The sequence below is a fragment of the Lycium ferocissimum genome, chromosome 8, assembly GCF_029784015.1.
Source record: "Lycium ferocissimum isolate CSIRO_LF1 chromosome 8, AGI_CSIRO_Lferr_CH_V1, whole genome shotgun sequence".
NCBI lineage: Eukaryota > Viridiplantae > Streptophyta > Magnoliopsida > Solanales > Solanaceae > Lycium > Lycium ferocissimum.
In genome coordinates, this window is record NC_081349.1 from 36,035,823 (window position 1) to 36,054,136 (window position 18,314).

Here is an 18,314-nt window from a genome sequence, read left to right on the forward strand (position 1 = left end):
GTATTAGAAGACAGGGGGAGCACAACGTATGCAAACTGTTAAAGTCATTATATGGTCTAAAACAAGCCTCAAGACAATGGCATATCAAACTCACAGATGCACTGGTGGATCTTTGGTTTTTCTCAAAGTAACCATGACTACTCATTGTTCACCATAAAGGCAGGTGAAGACTTTGTGATAGTGCTGGTGTATGTAGATGATCTTCTGATCACTAGCAGTAGCATGGTGTTGGTTGAGAAAGCAAAACAAACACTTCATCACAAGTTCAAGGTGAAAGATTTGGGAGAGTTAAAGTACTTCCTTGGCATTGAGGTTCTGAGATCTGAAGGAGGTGTACTATTGAACCAAAGAAAATATGTGCTAGAACTAGCTAATATCAGAAATGGGATTGAGTGGTTCAAAACCTGCAATCACACCACTAGAGTGCAATCAAAAGCTCACTACTCTAGAGTATGACAAGGCTAATGACATTAAAGGAGATGAACTGCTGGATGATCTTTGGTATATATCAGAAGTTGAATGGCAAATTGTTGTATATGACCATCTCAAGACCTGACTTCAGCTTTGCAGTTCAAACACTGAGTCAGTTCACGCAAATGCCTAAAAGGTCACATTAGGTAGCTGCTATTAGGACTATAAGATACATGAAAAATACTTCAGGACAAGGTATATTGTTGAATTCTAGATACACTCAGCAACTTACATGTTGGTGTGATGCTGACTGGGCTTCTTGTCCAAACACAAGGAGGTCTGTCACTGGTTTTGCAGTTAAGTTTGGAGAATCCTTAATCTTTTGGAAATCGAAGAAGCAACAAATAGTTTCTAGAAGATCAACAGAGGCTGAGTATAGAAGTTTGGCAACAACAGTAGCAGAAATCACATGGTTGCAAAGACTATTCAAAGAACTAAATGTGTATATTTACAAGCCTATTACCATCTTCAATGATAGTAAGTCTGCAATTCAAATTGCAGCTAATCCCATATTTCATGAAAGGACCAAGCACATAGAAATTGATTGCCATTTCATCAGAGACAAGATCAAGGAAGGGTCAGTGAAAGCAGTCTATGTGAACACCAAGGAGCAGCAGGCTGCTTTGCTAACTAAAAGCCTTACCAGGATTCAACATGATCATTTGCTTGACAAGATTGGAGTATTCGACATTCTTCATCCTCCAGCTTGAGGGGGAGTATTAAAGTGTAGAGTTAAAACTTAGTGGTTAGATTGTAGTTAGCATTTAAGGAATTCTGTTAGTCTATTATTTCTGTTAATTCAGTTATTGCACAGCTGGAAGTTGTGACAGCTGTACGTGCACAACTCAACATGAGCTGTTAGAAGTTAGTTAAGTTAAATTGTTGTATTAGCTTAGAATTTTGCCTAAGTTAATCGGTTAGTTCATTGTATATATAGGACTGATCTCTCAATGAGATGTGTCAGTTGAAAATTCCCAATATATATGTTTCTTCTTCCATGATCAAAGCTCCTCTATAATGGAATATTAGATCACAATTACACCATGAATGCATAGTTTTTACATGATCTTTTATAATTAAAAATGGGGATTTGTATGCTATCGAGTTCTCCTGTAGGGTTAGGTTTCATCGTATCTTAGGAAAATTATATCATGAAAACTTGTCCCAAACAAATGTGTGTTGTCTCATTCGAAATATGATAGTTTACTAACTTATACTAAAAACTCATTCGGAATATGATAGTTTACTTATACTTAAAAAAAATCTCAATTTCTTCTTCTTTTGGAAACAAAAAGTAAGCAACCGATGTCCAATGAAACTTCCAAATGCTACTTAAAATTTTAACTAAAACAAAACAGATTTAAAGCAAGAAAAGAGGAGAGGGAGAAATGGACTTCTTTTTATACATAATATGCATTACAAATAACATTACTTGCAAAGTTCAATTGAAAACAAAGCAAATACATAGTACAATATATAAAAGAAATTTAAGATTACATAGAAAATCAATTTAATACTTCGATCACCCCCACAATATAAATCAATACCCAGCATACTAAGTAGAGACGCTATGGAGCACAACAGTCTCAACTGTTAGCCCAGGCCCAAATCCAAAGAGTACACCCCAATCAAGGCCTTCACCAGTGCTACCAAGCCCTTCTTTGGCTGAGGCCTTCCTCATTTCATCCAAAATGAACAAAACACAAGCACTAGACATATTTCCATAGTCACTCAAGACTTGCCTTGTAGCTCGAAGTTTTTCAGGCTTTAAGGCCAACTTTAGTTCAACTTGGTCCAGAATTGCCGGCCCACCTGGGTGAGCAATCCAAAAGAGAGAGTTCCAATCAGAAATGCCCAATGGTTGGAATGCTTCCATCAAGCTCTTCTCAATGTTCTTTGAGATCAATCCAGGAACATCTTTGAGTAAGTGAAATGTTAGCCCAACTTCACGAAGGTGCCCATCGATAGCACCTTCGCTGTCAGGGAGCAGAGTTTGGGCTGCTGAGACAAGCTCAAACAAAGGCCTTTCAACCTCTGGTAATGGATCAGAACCTACAATAAGTGCGCCTGCCCCATCCCCAAATAAGGCTTGTCCAACCATACTATCCAAGTGAGTGTCACTTGGGCCACGAAAAGTAACTGCAGTGATCTCTGAGCAAACAACAAGGACTCGAGCACCCTTGTTGTTTTCGGCTAAGTCCTTGGCTAATCTGATAACAGTACCACCAGCAAAACAACCTTGTTGGTACATCATGAACCGCTTAACCGAGGGTCGAAGCCCAAGAAGCTTAGTGAGCTGGTAGTCGGCCCCGGGCATGTCCACCCCACTAGTGGTGCAAAATACCAAATGGGTAATCTTGGACTTGGGCTGGCCCCATTCTTTGATGGCCTTTTGGGCTGCTTCTTTGCCAAGTTTTGGCACTTCAACCACCACTATGTCTTGCCTAGCATCAATAGAAGGAGCCATGTATTCACAAATATTGGGGTTTTCTTTTAGGATTTCTTCAGTTAAGTGCATGTACCTCTTCTTAATCATAGATTTGTCACCTGCATTATATGGAAAACCTAAAGTCATCAATAAACAGCGAGTATGTATGGTGCTTAAACTTAAAATCATTGAATGAACAAATTGCGCCTAATCAAAAGTCAAAAAATTAATTATGATAATATAAATCCTACTATTTATAAAGATCAACAAAGAACTAAAACAAAAGCTCAGCTTCCTTCAGATCTTGTTTCATTCAAAGAATCCAAAGTTCAACTCGGAGAAGCTAATTATAAAGGAAAATGTGACCATTCCAATGTTAACCTTTTAATCAGCTTATTGCCCAAAAGGTTTTGAAACATACTTACACTATTTATTAATTTTTAAGAGAAGAAAACATTTTTAAAAAGAGATCAGATAACAAACAAAAGGTCAGACCAATTTTTTCTTTTATTTTTTGGTCAAACCAATTGCGGTATAATTTTAGAATTGTCTAAGTCCAATATTAAGGAATATCATCAATATTATTAAGGAATGTAATATAGGATTCAGTCAGCATAAAAAAAAAAGCATATCACATGGTACACTATTTAGGAACACTACTTAATTACTAGTATATCATTTACCAGCGGCAGAAAAAAAAGAATCAAGAACATGCATAGTTTTGGTATACGTAGGTATCTTTCTTTAATTATAATCTACAAACACATGTTATCATCAAAACTGCAGTTATGATACATGATAGTTCTAATAAAATAATTATGTAACTTACACATGCGCTTAAATTTCTCCTTAAGCTCGGTCATATGCTCACTATTCGTGACTCGAAAATAATAATCAGGATAGGTGCTTTGATCAACACAATTCGAAGGAGTGGCTGTGCCAATGGCCATGATGGTGGCCGGACCTTGTGCACGTTGTGCCTTTCGTACCTCCTCGACGGTGACCATTTTCGCCGGAAAAATATAGTATTTTTACTAAGAAATTTGGTGTATGTATATGAAAATACCAACTAGTGTACCAATGTATTACTAGCTATTATAGCTGGTGAAGAAGATAAAAGGCTTGTGTTTGAAGTGTTTGCATGGGGTTTGGAAGTATTTATAGAAGAAATTCTCATAACAAACTGGTAGCTAGTATTCACGTGCTTGAGCAACTTTTTGAGGCCGGTTAGCACATGATATTTTTCTCTTTTTTTTTTTTTTTTTTTTTTTTTTTTTGTGCTTCTTTTTCCCAACTCTCATTTTCCAAGCAATTAACCTTCTACACAACTGCGAGGTTTTTGGTCGGATTGAGAATCTGAATTTTGATGGGTTTAACTTAAGATTTTTAGTACTAAGTTCACTAATGAAAAAAAAAAAAGACACTGAGGTCGTTGAACTTTTAGAATTATGGGCTCACAATTAATATTAGTTGAAATTTTGATGGAATTTCAAGTACTCCTTATAATCTTCCAATTTGTTAGATACAATTTTTTATTAGTTCGCTACATTTTTATATTTGAAAATAAGCAACTTTAAGCTCTTCATTTTATCTTAATGAAAAGCGTTACAGCCACACGAATATTATGACATGTTTAATTAAGACCAACATGTTTCAAAAGTCTTATCGCCACACAAACGTAATGACATATTTAATACTGAAATAGAAAATATATTAATCTATCCGCCATAAAAATATTGGGTTTGGGTCTAAAAGCTCCATCCGCCACTTATGCTACCTACTTCTCAAAATGAAACGTCATGGCTTTTACTCTTTTAGTCACTATGATCAACCCAACGGATTGGGTTTTTATCATTTTTAGACATGATAATGAAAATAAACGTCACGACAAGAGTACGGCACGTATAATAGTGTTCTGATCTGGTAAATTAGAAAGTATCTTTAAACTATTCCATAATTGGACACTGATACAAACATGTTCCAATATAGCATATAGAGAAATTCTAATTACTATTGCAATATCTAATTAGGACGTCCATCGGAGTCGCTAAAAAAATTATTCTCTCCGAGTGTTTATACTGTAGTTTACTTGAGTCTTCTACTTATTCCTATTAGCTCGAAATAAGAAAAAAACACAATTAAAAAAAAGTAACTTTGAGTGTGCTTGGTAGGAAAAACAATATTCTTAAAAGTCAGAAAAATGACTTTTCTGGTGGAAGTCGGGAAAAAAGTTGCAACAGTGGCTTTCCATGCTGATTGACTCCTTCGCGCACCCTTCCAATATCCTACCTTTACCCTTATATAGTGTTTGCTTAAATTAGAGTATATAAATATTGCTCATGCTAATTCTATAGCTAAACGGCAAAATTTGTCTCTAATCATATTTAGCGATAAAATATTATCAAAAACGATTGTTAGCGACAAATTAACGATGAAGTTCGTAACTGATACAATTTCTTTTGTTGTTATGGGACAATATTTTCTATTTACATACTAAACATCACAAAATAAATGAAAAACTCACTTATTTTCTTGAAAAATATTTTACCGAACATACCTAGGGGCTACGAGTCGAGGTTTCTGTCTAGGCATTAATGTGAGGTTGAGGGTGTGAACACCGAATAAAGTTTTAGTTTAGGCAGAAAAGTTATTAATTGCATGAATGAAATTAAATGTTTACAAAGAGTGATGATATTTGGTACACAAAAGAAAAGATGTTAGGTTTATTAAGTGTTCCACACAAAGGGACTATATTGAAGAGGCATTGTAAAGATTTTGTTCTTGTTGTTTACTTGTTTACCATATAAGGAATTGAATTGTTTGATTGTTAAGTAGGTGCATTGTGTGGTGTTGGAAGATCTGGTATAATATGTGGACTACAAAGTTGGAACGTCATCTCTTTTCACTTTACATATGTAGCACCGTCTCAACAAAAATAAAAAGAATCTCTCAAATACTTCTCCTTTTGTTTTTATGATCTTAGGAAAGGACAAAATGGAGAATAACCATTTATTGATACCTTTAGGAAGGGAAAAGATTCCACAAAATGGGTTCAGTTGGAACTTCAATTAATCGGTTTTAGTAAATATTCGTTTAGTTATAATTTTACACTGAAGATTATTAATTAATAAAATATTAATTATATCCATCAAATTCATGGTACATATATCCAGAAGTGAATGTAAAGTATAAGTTATGTGTTCATCTGAATCTAGTAAATCATATATATATACTATCATAGCCAATAAATCAATTCAAATAAATGGGAGTAAAACTTCGAATTCAAATCCTGAGATTGTGCAGGGAGGTTATGGATGTATACTGTAGGTAACCTTCTTCATTTGTGAACAAAGGTTTACGCCTTTGGGCATGATTTATCGTGTGGTATGTTGAGAGATTGTTTTTTCGTATGGATAATATACGTTTGAATTACATTGGAAGTACCCTATCAGATACTAGTATTTGGTGAATATAAAGGTACTAGTAACACGTCAAGGTTTTGACATAAAATTCTTTTAAACAAAATCTGAAAATTGATTAATATTGCTTCTTATAGCCTTAAATATAGGTCCCCACCATGACAAAATACAATATGCTCTATTAAAGTAAGTGTATCGTTAGCTTGAGACTAATTTTCAGAAGTGAATCAATAGAGGTGTTTGAAAAGTAACCTTTATTTTTTGGTAAAATTACTCGAATGACTATCTTATGATAGTTTCCTATCATTTATAGCTATCCTTTTAAATATTACGATTTGTAGCTATATTTTCCCAAATTAAGGTATTTTTTCGGATGTATTTGACATTATAAATTCAAAAAACACGGAAAAAAACATATCTCTTAATTTTAGGCCATAATGGTGGGATCATTTAATTAGTTATTAATTGGCATTTTTTACCATACTCTTCCACAAAATTAGATTTTAGATTTCTTTTCCATAACCGTTTTCTATTCCTCATCCAATCTTCAATATTCAAACGTAAAAAATCAAAAATTCAAAATTTGAAACCATTCAACAGCCAATGTATTTGAAATTTTCAATATTGATTTCGTTTTTTATTTACCCATGTATGTGATAGCATAACTAATGTATTTGAAGTTTTCAATCAAACTTCATGTATTTTATATTAAATATCATGTATTTGTGTGAGTAACAATTTGCATCACCCATGTATTTAGTGGTAATGTATTTGAAGTTTTCAATATTGATTTTGTTTTTTATTTACCCATGTATTTGATAGCATAAATAATATATTTGAAGTTTCCAATCAAACCCACGTATTTTTTATTAAATCTCATTTGTTTGTGTGAGTAACAATTTGCATCACCCATGTATTTTGATGGGATTAATTTGAACAAAATACATAATATATAGAAAACTTACCATGTATTTGCGTCATCGTGTATTTGAAACTAGATCAGATGGAATTAATTTGAACAAAATACACAAACATATAAAAAACTTACAAAAATACGCAAGAACTACAACAATTAATAGTTATATCATAGAATATACACAAACACATATATTTTTCGTCTTCTAAACCCTAGAAAACTTGTTGATTGGTGAGAATGGAAGTGAAATTTTTTAGGGTGAAGAGAGGAAGAAGACAACTATTCAAGCAATACATTTTTTCCGTTTTTAAAAAGGTAAGAATTTACAAAAAGGAGAGAATGGTAATATATATTAAGTGATTAATATTGTTATCATTAAAAGGGAATATGGGATTTGGGGTGCTAATTTTTAGGTGTATTTGTGAAATGGTAATTAAAAATTACTGTGTAGCTATAATAGTTAAATCAGAAAAGTATATAGTTATTATTAGTAATTAAAATAAAAGGTAGTTATTACCACTAATTATGTATTAGAAGTAACTATAACGCGTAAAAATTCCAACTCCTCTCATTTGATTTGTTTGAATTAAGAAGGAACATTCTGTTACACTTAAAACGATATTCTTGTAATTAAATGCATAAATTCTTGACGTTCGCAGCGACAAAGATCCCTTAACAAATGAAGCCAGGGACTACAAAAATTTATATTTAAAATTTCCCACAGGATTATTCAAATATTACTACTTCCATTGTAGTAGATGTTAGATAGTATGTAATAGAAGTCTTAAGTTGAATAGACACATCTGTTCATGAAAGGGTATGACTATTCTGAAAAATCATCTCTCAAATTCTATAAATATAAGAACACTCTTGACTTAATATATAGAAAAATCTACAGGTATAAATACAGTTTTTTATATTCTGAAGGGAATTGCTTGTATTTTTCCCAATCTGTATACGGGCAATATCTCTTTAAGGAAAATCGATTTATCCTCGCCTCAAGGTCATTTTTTCTTCAATTATATATGTTTACCTATTTTTCTGACGGTAGGTCCTCTAAGGAATTGGTTAAGAGTTTTTATTTTGCACTAATTTATTCACATATTTTTGTTTCCGTATACCTAGCTTGGTCAGTACTAATTAATACTCACAAAATTTTAAAAGTAAATTCTTTCTTAAACTCCATATGCAGTCAAACACAATCAATTAAATTGGAATGGAGATAGTAACTAGAAACTGAAGGAGTTAGGTATAATATAAGATCAAATTTTGGCCACCAGGGAACTTCAATTTTGTCAATAGCATTCATCTCGCAGTTCTCCTGTTGACGTGAAATCAATTAATCAACCAAAGGACAATGGTCCATTAACCAAACACTTGATATGGTCACTTTCCTTGGTTTTTTCCACGTTATGATTGTGTTTGGATTTGATGATGTTGTGACCAAAAAATTTTATGGGACCGAATTGTGAAGTAGTCAAATTATATGCCACCAAAAGATTTTTGACAAGTTACTGGCTAATTAATTGACTTTTTTGGCAATATTGGAAAGAATATAAAACAAGTTAAATTCAGAAAGAATAAATAAACAAGTTAAATTCTTTTTTCGTAAGCTATATAGAAAGGTAGTTAAATTATATGCCAACGAAAGATTTTGAAAAGCTATTAGTTATTTGAATTTTTTTGGTATATTGGAAAGACTAAATAAACTATTCCCTCCGGATCAAAAAGAGTGTCCACTTAGCTTTTTTTTTCTAAGGTCAAAAAGAGTGTCCACTTATCAAATCAAGAAAAAATTTACTTTAATTTGCACCTATTAAGTGTTATGTGATTAAATCTCAATACATATTTAATTAATTAAGGGCAGTTTAGTCAAATTACCTATTTTTTCTATAAATTAATATTTTCTTAAGGGGTGTGCAAATGACTAAGTGGACACTCTTTTTTATCCGGAGGGGGTACTACTTAAATTCTTTCGTAAGCTATATGCATGGCTTAAATCACAATCACCAAGGAAAAGAATTTTCATTTCCTCAACTTCCTAGACTATCAACCTTTCTTCATGCTCGTGACCTTCATTTGCTAGAAAATCTGCACATTTATTCACCTCCTTCCAGACATGTAAATTGATAGCAAATACTTATAAGTTTCAAAAATAGCCTTAAGAAGATGGCACTAATGTCCTCCTCTTTAATAAGTTTGGTCGAAGTAAGCAATCGATGTCCACCCGTAGATCTTTATGTCCCGTTTGTTATTTGACGATTATGCAAAGAATGAGACTTTGCTGCTTCTTGTAGGTTTCTTGGCTTACTCGAGCAAACTCTAATTTCAAGAGTCAAAAATTAAAGCTGTCTGCAAATTAGACTTAGTTAACTACATCATTTAACAATAATTAAATTAGGCTACGGAAATCTGTATAAAAGGCTTGTAAAAGCTGAAAAACGATAAAGAATGCAGAAAAAGGAATTGAAATGAACTTACCCTAGTGTGAATCGGATTGGTTGTTATGTTGATTGGATGATATCTACCACTATTTAAAACGATCTTGTGAACTACTGGCAAGTGAAGAGGCAAGTCTATATACATTTACTCACAGATGAAGAAAATAAGGCAACTAGGGCTTAGTTATTAAATTTTTGAAAATAGAAAGCTTTTCTAAGAGGATTTACACTTTGTGTAGGACTGAGACGTTATTATTGTTATTAAGTGATCTTCACATATAACAGAATATTTAGTTTAAGTTTTTCCTTGTAATACTTGCATTTTCTATGGTTCAAATATTATAAAAACCGCTTTATTATATAGGGGTAGGGGAAATGGAGGAGGGGATTGCAAAGTGGGGAATCGAACCTTACCAACAAGGTGAAAGTTCAGGTAGTCAACCAACTGAGGATTATGTTGGACCTATGCAATCTCGTTACAACGTTCCTCTTTTTTTTTTTTTTTTTTAACGGAAATTTCTGGTGAAAACTTCAATCTTGAAACATGGAAGCTTCTTAAGATGTGCATGAACAACAACTGCAGGCACATCTAGACTCCTGCCCCACATGTTGGGATTCAACTACTAAGATCCCCCTTATAAAAACCGCTTCTTCATGAAAACTATAATTTATTTTGTCATGAAGGTATGTTTCCAAGAGGGTTTGTTCTGCTCAACACTGTACTTTTAGCCCAGTTCCTAGAACTGGGAGACAGACCTTTGGTCTCCTTCATGGGCTTTTATTTCAGCAAAATCATAGCCCAAATAAAAGTAACTCGAAATGGATAATTGGAAGATTTGAAATGGCTTGGAGCTCAGTCAGACAATAACAAGAGGGCCTAAAACAAAAGAAGAAGGAAGGAGAAGGGAGGAGAATGTTCTAGAAGCAGGCCCAGATAAAAGGAAAAGTTACATATGGCCACTCCCAAAAATGATTCACCCGCTAGTTGTGCAAAAAATGTACACTAGTTATATGTGTGTACACACTAATTAGTGTACACACACACACTAATTATGGTCGTTATAGTCTCCTCGGTGGTTTTGCCCATTCCCGAGCATTGATTAGCTCACTTTTGACCCGAGGCGACCCGTTGACACGCTTCCCGAGGTGTCTAGGCCGGATTGGGGCAACTTTTGTGAAAATATAGGTTTAAAGTGTAAAATGGTTGACTTTTAGGCAAACGAACCTTTTTCGGAATTCCATCGATTCCGAGAGGCCTGGATGGTCCTTTAGAACTTGTGTGTGTGTTTGGTTCGGTTCTCAATGCACTTGGGTGCATTTTGGGACTTGGGATGGAAATTTGCAATTAAGGCACTGGGGTTGACTCGGTCAACGAGACCTCCGTTGGGAATTCCGAGGCCACAGGCGCGTTCGTAGCGCATTTTTATGTGAGATTAGGTGTTTGGTATGTGAGCAGATGGCCTCGAGATTTAGTCGGAAAATCGGATCAAAAGATGAAACTTTGGTTAAGTTTTACGGTGTACGAGTGCCTCGTTTTGGCAGCATCAAGACTGCTGACACGGCACCGCCGGGGCTGGAAGCGGTAGCCCCGTCCCGGAAAATGCTACCAATGACTTTAGTCATTACGGATGAAGCGAGCGGTGGCCGCCGGGGCGGTCGTGTACGCCTAAAGGGGCGATTTCGGTAGTTAATAATATTAATGAAGTGTTAAAAAGCCCTAGACCCTCATTTTACCCCATTTCGATAATTAAGCTCAAGAAACGCTTTCTTTCAAAAGATATTTGGAGGAAAATCTTGGAGGTAATTCCTACTCATTTCTTCATTCTTCCTTTAAACCATAATCATTGTTAGATTCTTCTCCCTTAACGAACCACATTGGTGGTAAGAAGTTGGAACAGGTTTGGAAGAACATTGTTCTCGGGATTACTAATGAATAAATTGGCGAGGTTTTGTTAGATATTGACTAATCTAGGTTCATTAATCATAGATCTTCCACTTTTAACGTTGAATTTCGGATTTGGAGATTTAGGGTTTATAGCCAATTTGGGGGTTTTGCAAGAAATCAGAATCTAGGCTAATTATTCAGCTAAATCAGCAATTAATGGTTGGATTATGATTGCCTAGTACTTAATTTGGTATTTTGCCCGCGATTTCCCATTTTGCCCTTGTGGGCCCGTTTTCCCAAATTCTAGGGTTAGAATTGACCTAATTGAAATCATAGCAATATTAGTATCATTCTTCATGATTTCTAATATAGAATTCGATTATGCTTAGACTATTTTGGTTCTTAGCTTCAGCGGAAGGGCAAGGCAAAAGAGTGAGTTGTTGGTGTTGCAGTTCGGCAGTCCAGGTAGGTTATGGTTTACCTTTAGTGAGACTTCTTAAAGTGAATCACATATTTATATTATAATGTCGAAGACAAAAGCACGTGAACCTTCGGGCATGAAGTTGGGATGGATATTGCCTTAAGTTGGGCCCTTGATGTGTGTTAGCCAGACTAGCCACCCTGGCTACGTGTGTTCGATTGTTCAATCGGTGTTCGATGCCATGTGGAGTTGGTAAATATCGACTTTTGTCTTGTCGTCTTGATTTGGATAGAATTGACATACCCGTGGGTGGTATTTGTATTTGGATATATTGTTGGCGTACCCACTGTTGGTACTTGAATTATTGATATATATTGGCATATTCACTGTTGGTATTGTGATGTGATACTTGTTGGCATACCCCGTTGTGGTACTTATGATATTGAACTTGATCGATTTACATATGCATTGCACGCATTCTCTCATATTCATGCATGGCCGATACCCGGTGATGATCCGGTATCGTTGATTTGATCGAAACTGATATTTGATAAACTCTTTTACTTGAGTGATTGTAAAAAGGTCGATGTCCGAAGATCCATTCCGGAATCGTTGATTATATTAAACTGATATTTTGATGAACTCTTTTACTTGAGTGATTGTGAGAAGGACGATGTCCGAGGTTCAATTCCTAATCGTTGATTGTGTGAAACGATATGTGATGATTTTTTCTTGGTGTGTGAGATGGCCGATGTCCCACGGTACGTTACGACATCATTGTTGCATGACCGATTCCGATGTTATTTCAGAATCGTTGTTAGTGCATGGACTCTGCGGGTCCCCCGTGGTCGTCTTAGGTGAGACTTCCCCTGTGACCAATTAGCCAGGGTCCCGTCTGTCTGTTGGGCAAAGATCGGGGACAGGTGGCACTTAGACTTTCCGAGTCACGCTGGGTTGTGCTACCGAGACGTCGATATTTTCGTCCGGAGTACATGTGTACACTTCATTTGCTTGGCATTACATTTCATTCATTCCATCATTGCACTGCATTGCATTATGACTTGATTGAGATGTTTGGTGATTGGATTGTGATGATTGGATTAGATCGGTTATACTCAGACTTGACATATACGATTTAGATGCTTACATAGGTGATGACGGATACTCAGTTGTGATTATATTGTCTCATGCTTGGTTGGTTTATTTGCTTATCTACTTTATTATCTGAATTGTCTTAACTATGCGTAGTCGGCCGATGATGCCTGCCAGTACTGTTGTTTGTACTGACTTGCACTTCCTGCATTCTTTTATGAATGCAGAGTACCAGGTCGGATTTACTTCTCTGACCCGTGGTTGATCAACTCTTCAACTTCCACTCGAGTTCCCAGGGTGACCATGGTGTCCGCTGACCTTGAAGACTTTCGTATTATACGTCTTACTTTTATTCCAGAGATGTAGATATTATGTATTAGTAATTCCAGATTGTATTATTCTCCTTAGATGCTCTTGTATTATTCACACTAGACCCTGGGGGTATTTATTGTCTTCCGTACTTTTCATTACTATCTATCTATATATATCGTGAGACTTATGTATTTATTGATTTTTGCTACTTAATTTTCTTCAAGTTATGTATTAGTTAGTTGTTGGGATGAGGGTTCGTTTACCGAGGTGGGAAGGTAAGTGCTTGCACGGCCTAACCAAAATGGGTCGTGACATTTTATCCATCTTATAACTAGGCTTATAAAATTCTGATCATGTATTAACAAAACTAATTTGTGATTTATCAACATAATGTCTATATATATTATGTGTTCCATCCATTTGCATTGCTGCAACTGGTTTCTCTAGAGTTTTTATTAGATTTGGTGGAACTATCCTTTTATTTATTATACACTTTGTGCATCCTGAATCTTCTAATGCTAGTGTCTCTATTTCATAATCGTCTATTTTAATCCTTGCAAGTATTTTTATTGTACTTAATTTTTTTTATGTAATTTTTATTTTCATTACATACTAGTGCCTCATAATCTTCTACACTCATTAATTCTTCTTGATAGTCATCTGGTATTGGCTTGAGAGCTCTAATTAAAGTTGGTCTTGTATTAGATGGTACTATATCTTCAGCCTTATTTTCTTCATATTCTTCTTTTTGTTTTCCTTTTTCTAACTTCTATATTCTTTTTTCGAATTCATTTATTCTTGTTTCTAATGTCATTACTCTTAAAGTAATTGTAGGATCATTTATTTCTTTATATTTTTCTTCTTTATTTACCTTTGTATCAAATTCCTTTTCTATACACATAATACATCCTTCTAAATAACATTTCTTACATTTAACTCTTTTATCTTTACTAGGGTACCATTTACATAGAAAACATTAGTTACTATCTAATCCTTTGTTTCTTTCAAATTCATGATTACAATCTTCAGAGATATTTACTAATGTGCTTGCTTGGATTGCTTCTACATCCAATTTTTCTAATCCTATTTCATTTATTAGTTCTTCTTCTTCTGATTCTGATGAGTCTGTTTTAGTTTTTTCTTCTGTGTCTACACTTACTTTTCTTCTGTGTCTACGCTTACTATAGAATATATACTTTCATTATCAGACATGTATTCATCTACATTTATTAGGGTTTCTTGAAAGTCTTCTATTAACTGCGAATTTCTTGTTGTATTGTTTATTCTTTTTGGACACGTATTTGCTAGATGTTCTATACTTCCAAGAATAAAATATTCTAATTTATTTTTATGATTTCTCTCTGTTCTATATTTTCTAACTTGTCTATTTCTATCCAAATAAGGCTTTCTAGCTGATGATTTTCTAAGATAATATTTCTTTTTATTATAACCACTATTGTATTGTGGTCTATACCTTCTATATTTTTTCTTGTATAATTGTCCTTATCGTAACTTTGAGTTGTGTATACTACATTTTTACAGAAACTCATTTCATTTTGTTTTAACTGTTTCTGGATTTGTATATGTGTACATTTTTCCTGTAGTATTTCCATTATGTGTTGTATTTTTTGTCCTATCGACCATATTGTATTAGGTTGTTGTAGTACTCCTTCTCTTTTGTACCACCTATCTTCTATTTCTCTACCCAAAGCTCCTGGTAATTTATTAAATACTCCATCTGTTTCAATTTATGTGAACTTATTTCCTTATTAGTCTGTGCCAAAAAAAATGACATCTTTCTATAATTGGAAACAATTTACCTTTATGAAATGATTTATAGCCACACAAACCATATGTGACTCATTTAACACCACAAGTTTAAAAGTTTCCTCCTTTTTCTTAAACTCCGTGTCCAATCAAATAGGTTCACATAAATTGAAACAGAAGGAGTAACTTTTTACCTAATTCTTGATCAAAAGCATTTCCGCTAATAGTACAATAATAAAAATAGTCATTTAAGAATTTCTTAATATGAAACCAACTACTTATACTTAATTGTTCTAGTTTTATTACTGCGTTTCTTTGTAATGCTATTAATCCACTATTTGGGTCTTCTCCTGTGATTAAACTATGCATCTTATTTGTAAAATTATAGGGGTTTGGTCTCATGGCTACCAAAGCTTGAAATTCTTGTGGGAATTCTGACTTGTATGCTTCCCATAATCATTTTGTTGATTCTCCTAAAAAGTTTCCATATATTTATACATTGTTTCTGCGTTTGCATCTTGATATGTTTTTATATAATCTGCTACTACTATTCCTTTCCAAAGATCTATTACTGAGTTCCACATTTGTGGATCATGGGCTGCTATATTTAGTATTTTTCCCTTATTACCTCCTTCTTGTAACCTAATAGGTTCTTCTATTGGCAAATTTTTTCCTGCTGGTTTTATATTTTTTGGCCTATTCTAAAAACTCTTCTTCTAGGCACATTTCCTATACTAGTATCTACTGTAATTGGTTCAGTTGTTCTTTGAAATGAGCTAGAACTGGTTGAGGTGTTTTCTATTAATTCCTTTCGACTTATTATTGAATCTAGTGCTGTTTCCTCATCACTATCTTGTATTTCAGCTAAGATTTTATCAAAATTTTCTAATTTCTTTTGTGAAATATTTTCTGCTCTGTATCCCCAATTATCTATTCTTAGTTCACATTTTTTGAAGTGTTTTATCGTTTCTCCCAATGTTAAACTTCCTAACTTACATCCTTTACATTTGAAATTCTTGTTTGTATCTTTTATATGAATTTCCCTTGCCTTTTCTAAGACTGTCTATTTCAGAGTCTTCTTGTGTTATTTCGATGTTCATACATTCAGAGTCAGTATCTGCTAATGTACTTTCTTCATCTAATTCTCGCTGAGTAGTGTAATTATAATCTGTGAATCTTATTGAGGTTTCTCCTTTAGAATTAGTGTACATTAAATGAGCTATTGGTTTTAATATCTTTTTCTTCTTGAAGTCTTCTAAATTCCATTCTAATCTGCATAATCTTCAGGATTTATTTTTATGGGTTTTATTAACTTTATGCCTCTATTTCTCATTACTTCTACTACATCATCTACTTTAATCTTGAATTTAGTATTACTATTATTTGTCATTTTTCCTAAAAATCCTACATACATTAATAAATTATTTCCGTTATTCATTTCTTCATATCCTTTAATCTGAATTCCTATTTTAATAATTTTTCCAAATTCGCAAGATTAATCATAAAGTCTGGACTTATATAAAATATCCCTCCATTATTTGTCATATCTACTTCTATTAATCCCATTATGGATATTTCTTTGAGTCTGACCATCTGTCATCATAAATTACAACTAGTACTTTAGTTCCTAGGTTCTTTCTAGTTAATCATTTTAATCATATTACTATTAATACCATATGCATTAAACTCTTTTTAGAATTTCTTATTTGTCTTCCGATTCGGGATTAATTAGATTTATTGTTGTAACATTACTTTCTATAGCTGATAATTGTTCTTCTCTATAGTGCCTATATAATTGTGCAGTACTTGAGAAATGTCCTATATTATATAAGGTCTTTGGGTTAAGTAATCTTAATTGATTTTGCTGAAAAAATTGTATGTCTCTATCTATGTCTATTACCTCATCTAATTGTTGATTTTCGTCTTGTTTTCTTCTAGTTAAAATTCGTGACTACATATTATTACCTATTCTATTATCTGAAAAACTTACTCTTGGTCTTTCTTCGTTGCTTGATCGACTTGGAAGAAGGTCCATTTTTGCGGTTTTCTAACTATTTTAGCTTTTTCTTTTTGAGGTGTTATTTCTACCCTTTTTAACTATTCTACCAAATCGTCTACTTCTTTATTTCTTGGGGTTTCTGTATTAGTTTTTACTTCTTTATCTTTAATAATTTTATCTAATTTTTTGGTAACTTCTAACAGTAATGCTATTATAGAGTTATTTTGTTTTATTATTATTTGATCAAATTTAGCACTAGGAACGTAATCTGTAAATCCTTCCGGGTTAGCCTGAAATTTAGTTGTTAATTGTAATGCGTCTTTATATATTGGGTTTTCTAATTCGTTCATGAAAGAGAAACTTCTTTTAACGTTTCTATTGTCTTTTTTAGTTCGCTAATATCACTAGTTAAAACTTCTACTTCTTGTGTTATCTTTGCTACCAATTGGGTTGTCTTGATCTCTAATTCTTTAGGCTTTTTCCGTGATAGTTCTAATTAGTCTTTATATTTCGTTCTTTGTAGGTAGTTTTTCTAGATTGAACTTATTGTTTAGAAATTGAATCTTTCTATCTATTTCTAATTCTTGTGATTTTAAAAAATCAAAGTTTTGTTCTAATCTTTCTAAAATCTTCTTTTGTTTATTTTGTAAAGATTCTATTACATCTAATATTCTAGTTATATTTTGATTACTTTCTTGAGCTTTTTCACTAAAATTTATTATTAAATCTATTAAGGTATTGTATTGTTTATCTTTATTGTGTAATATGTGTTCTCCACTATTGAAATTACACTTTATAACTGTATGGTCTTTTAAGATTCTACATTTCTTTTCTGGATATATTCTTAAATCTAAGTATTCTAAATTTTTTAATGTATCTATTATGTCTGATTTGTTTGTTATCCTAGTGGAATCCACACTTTATTTTCTTTTTGAAACTTAATTCTCTTTTCTATTCTTTCTATATCGTCTCTTATTCCTTTTAATTCCCAAATTATGGCAGATATTGTATTTTCGTTTATAACACTTCGTAAAACTCTATTTACTATTAATGATAATAACTCTTCTGTATTTATTACTTCTAAAATTACTTTCAAAACTTTTTCTATTTTCTTGAGCTCTTGTCTATATTTTGTATCTCTATGTAAATACTAGTAATTAATA

General features: G+C 33.3%; 1 protein-coding gene across 1 annotated transcript; it reads right to left on the bottom strand.

Annotated features, from left to right (window-relative positions):
• Positions 1-1,849: 1,849 nt before the first annotated feature.
• On the bottom strand, positions 1,850-4,029 carry LOC132068262 (chalcone synthase 2). The gene is made up of 2 exons (XM_059461795.1): positions 3,729-4,029; positions 1,850-3,018 (listed from the first exon to the last, which is right to left on the bottom strand). Exons 1-2 carry the CDS (start codon positions 3,904-3,906, stop codon positions 2,027-2,029), a joined length of 1,170 nt encoding a protein of 389 aa, XP_059317778.1. The 5' UTR covers positions 3,907-4,029; the 3' UTR covers positions 1,850-2,026.
• Positions 4,030-18,314: the final 14,285 nt, after the last annotated feature.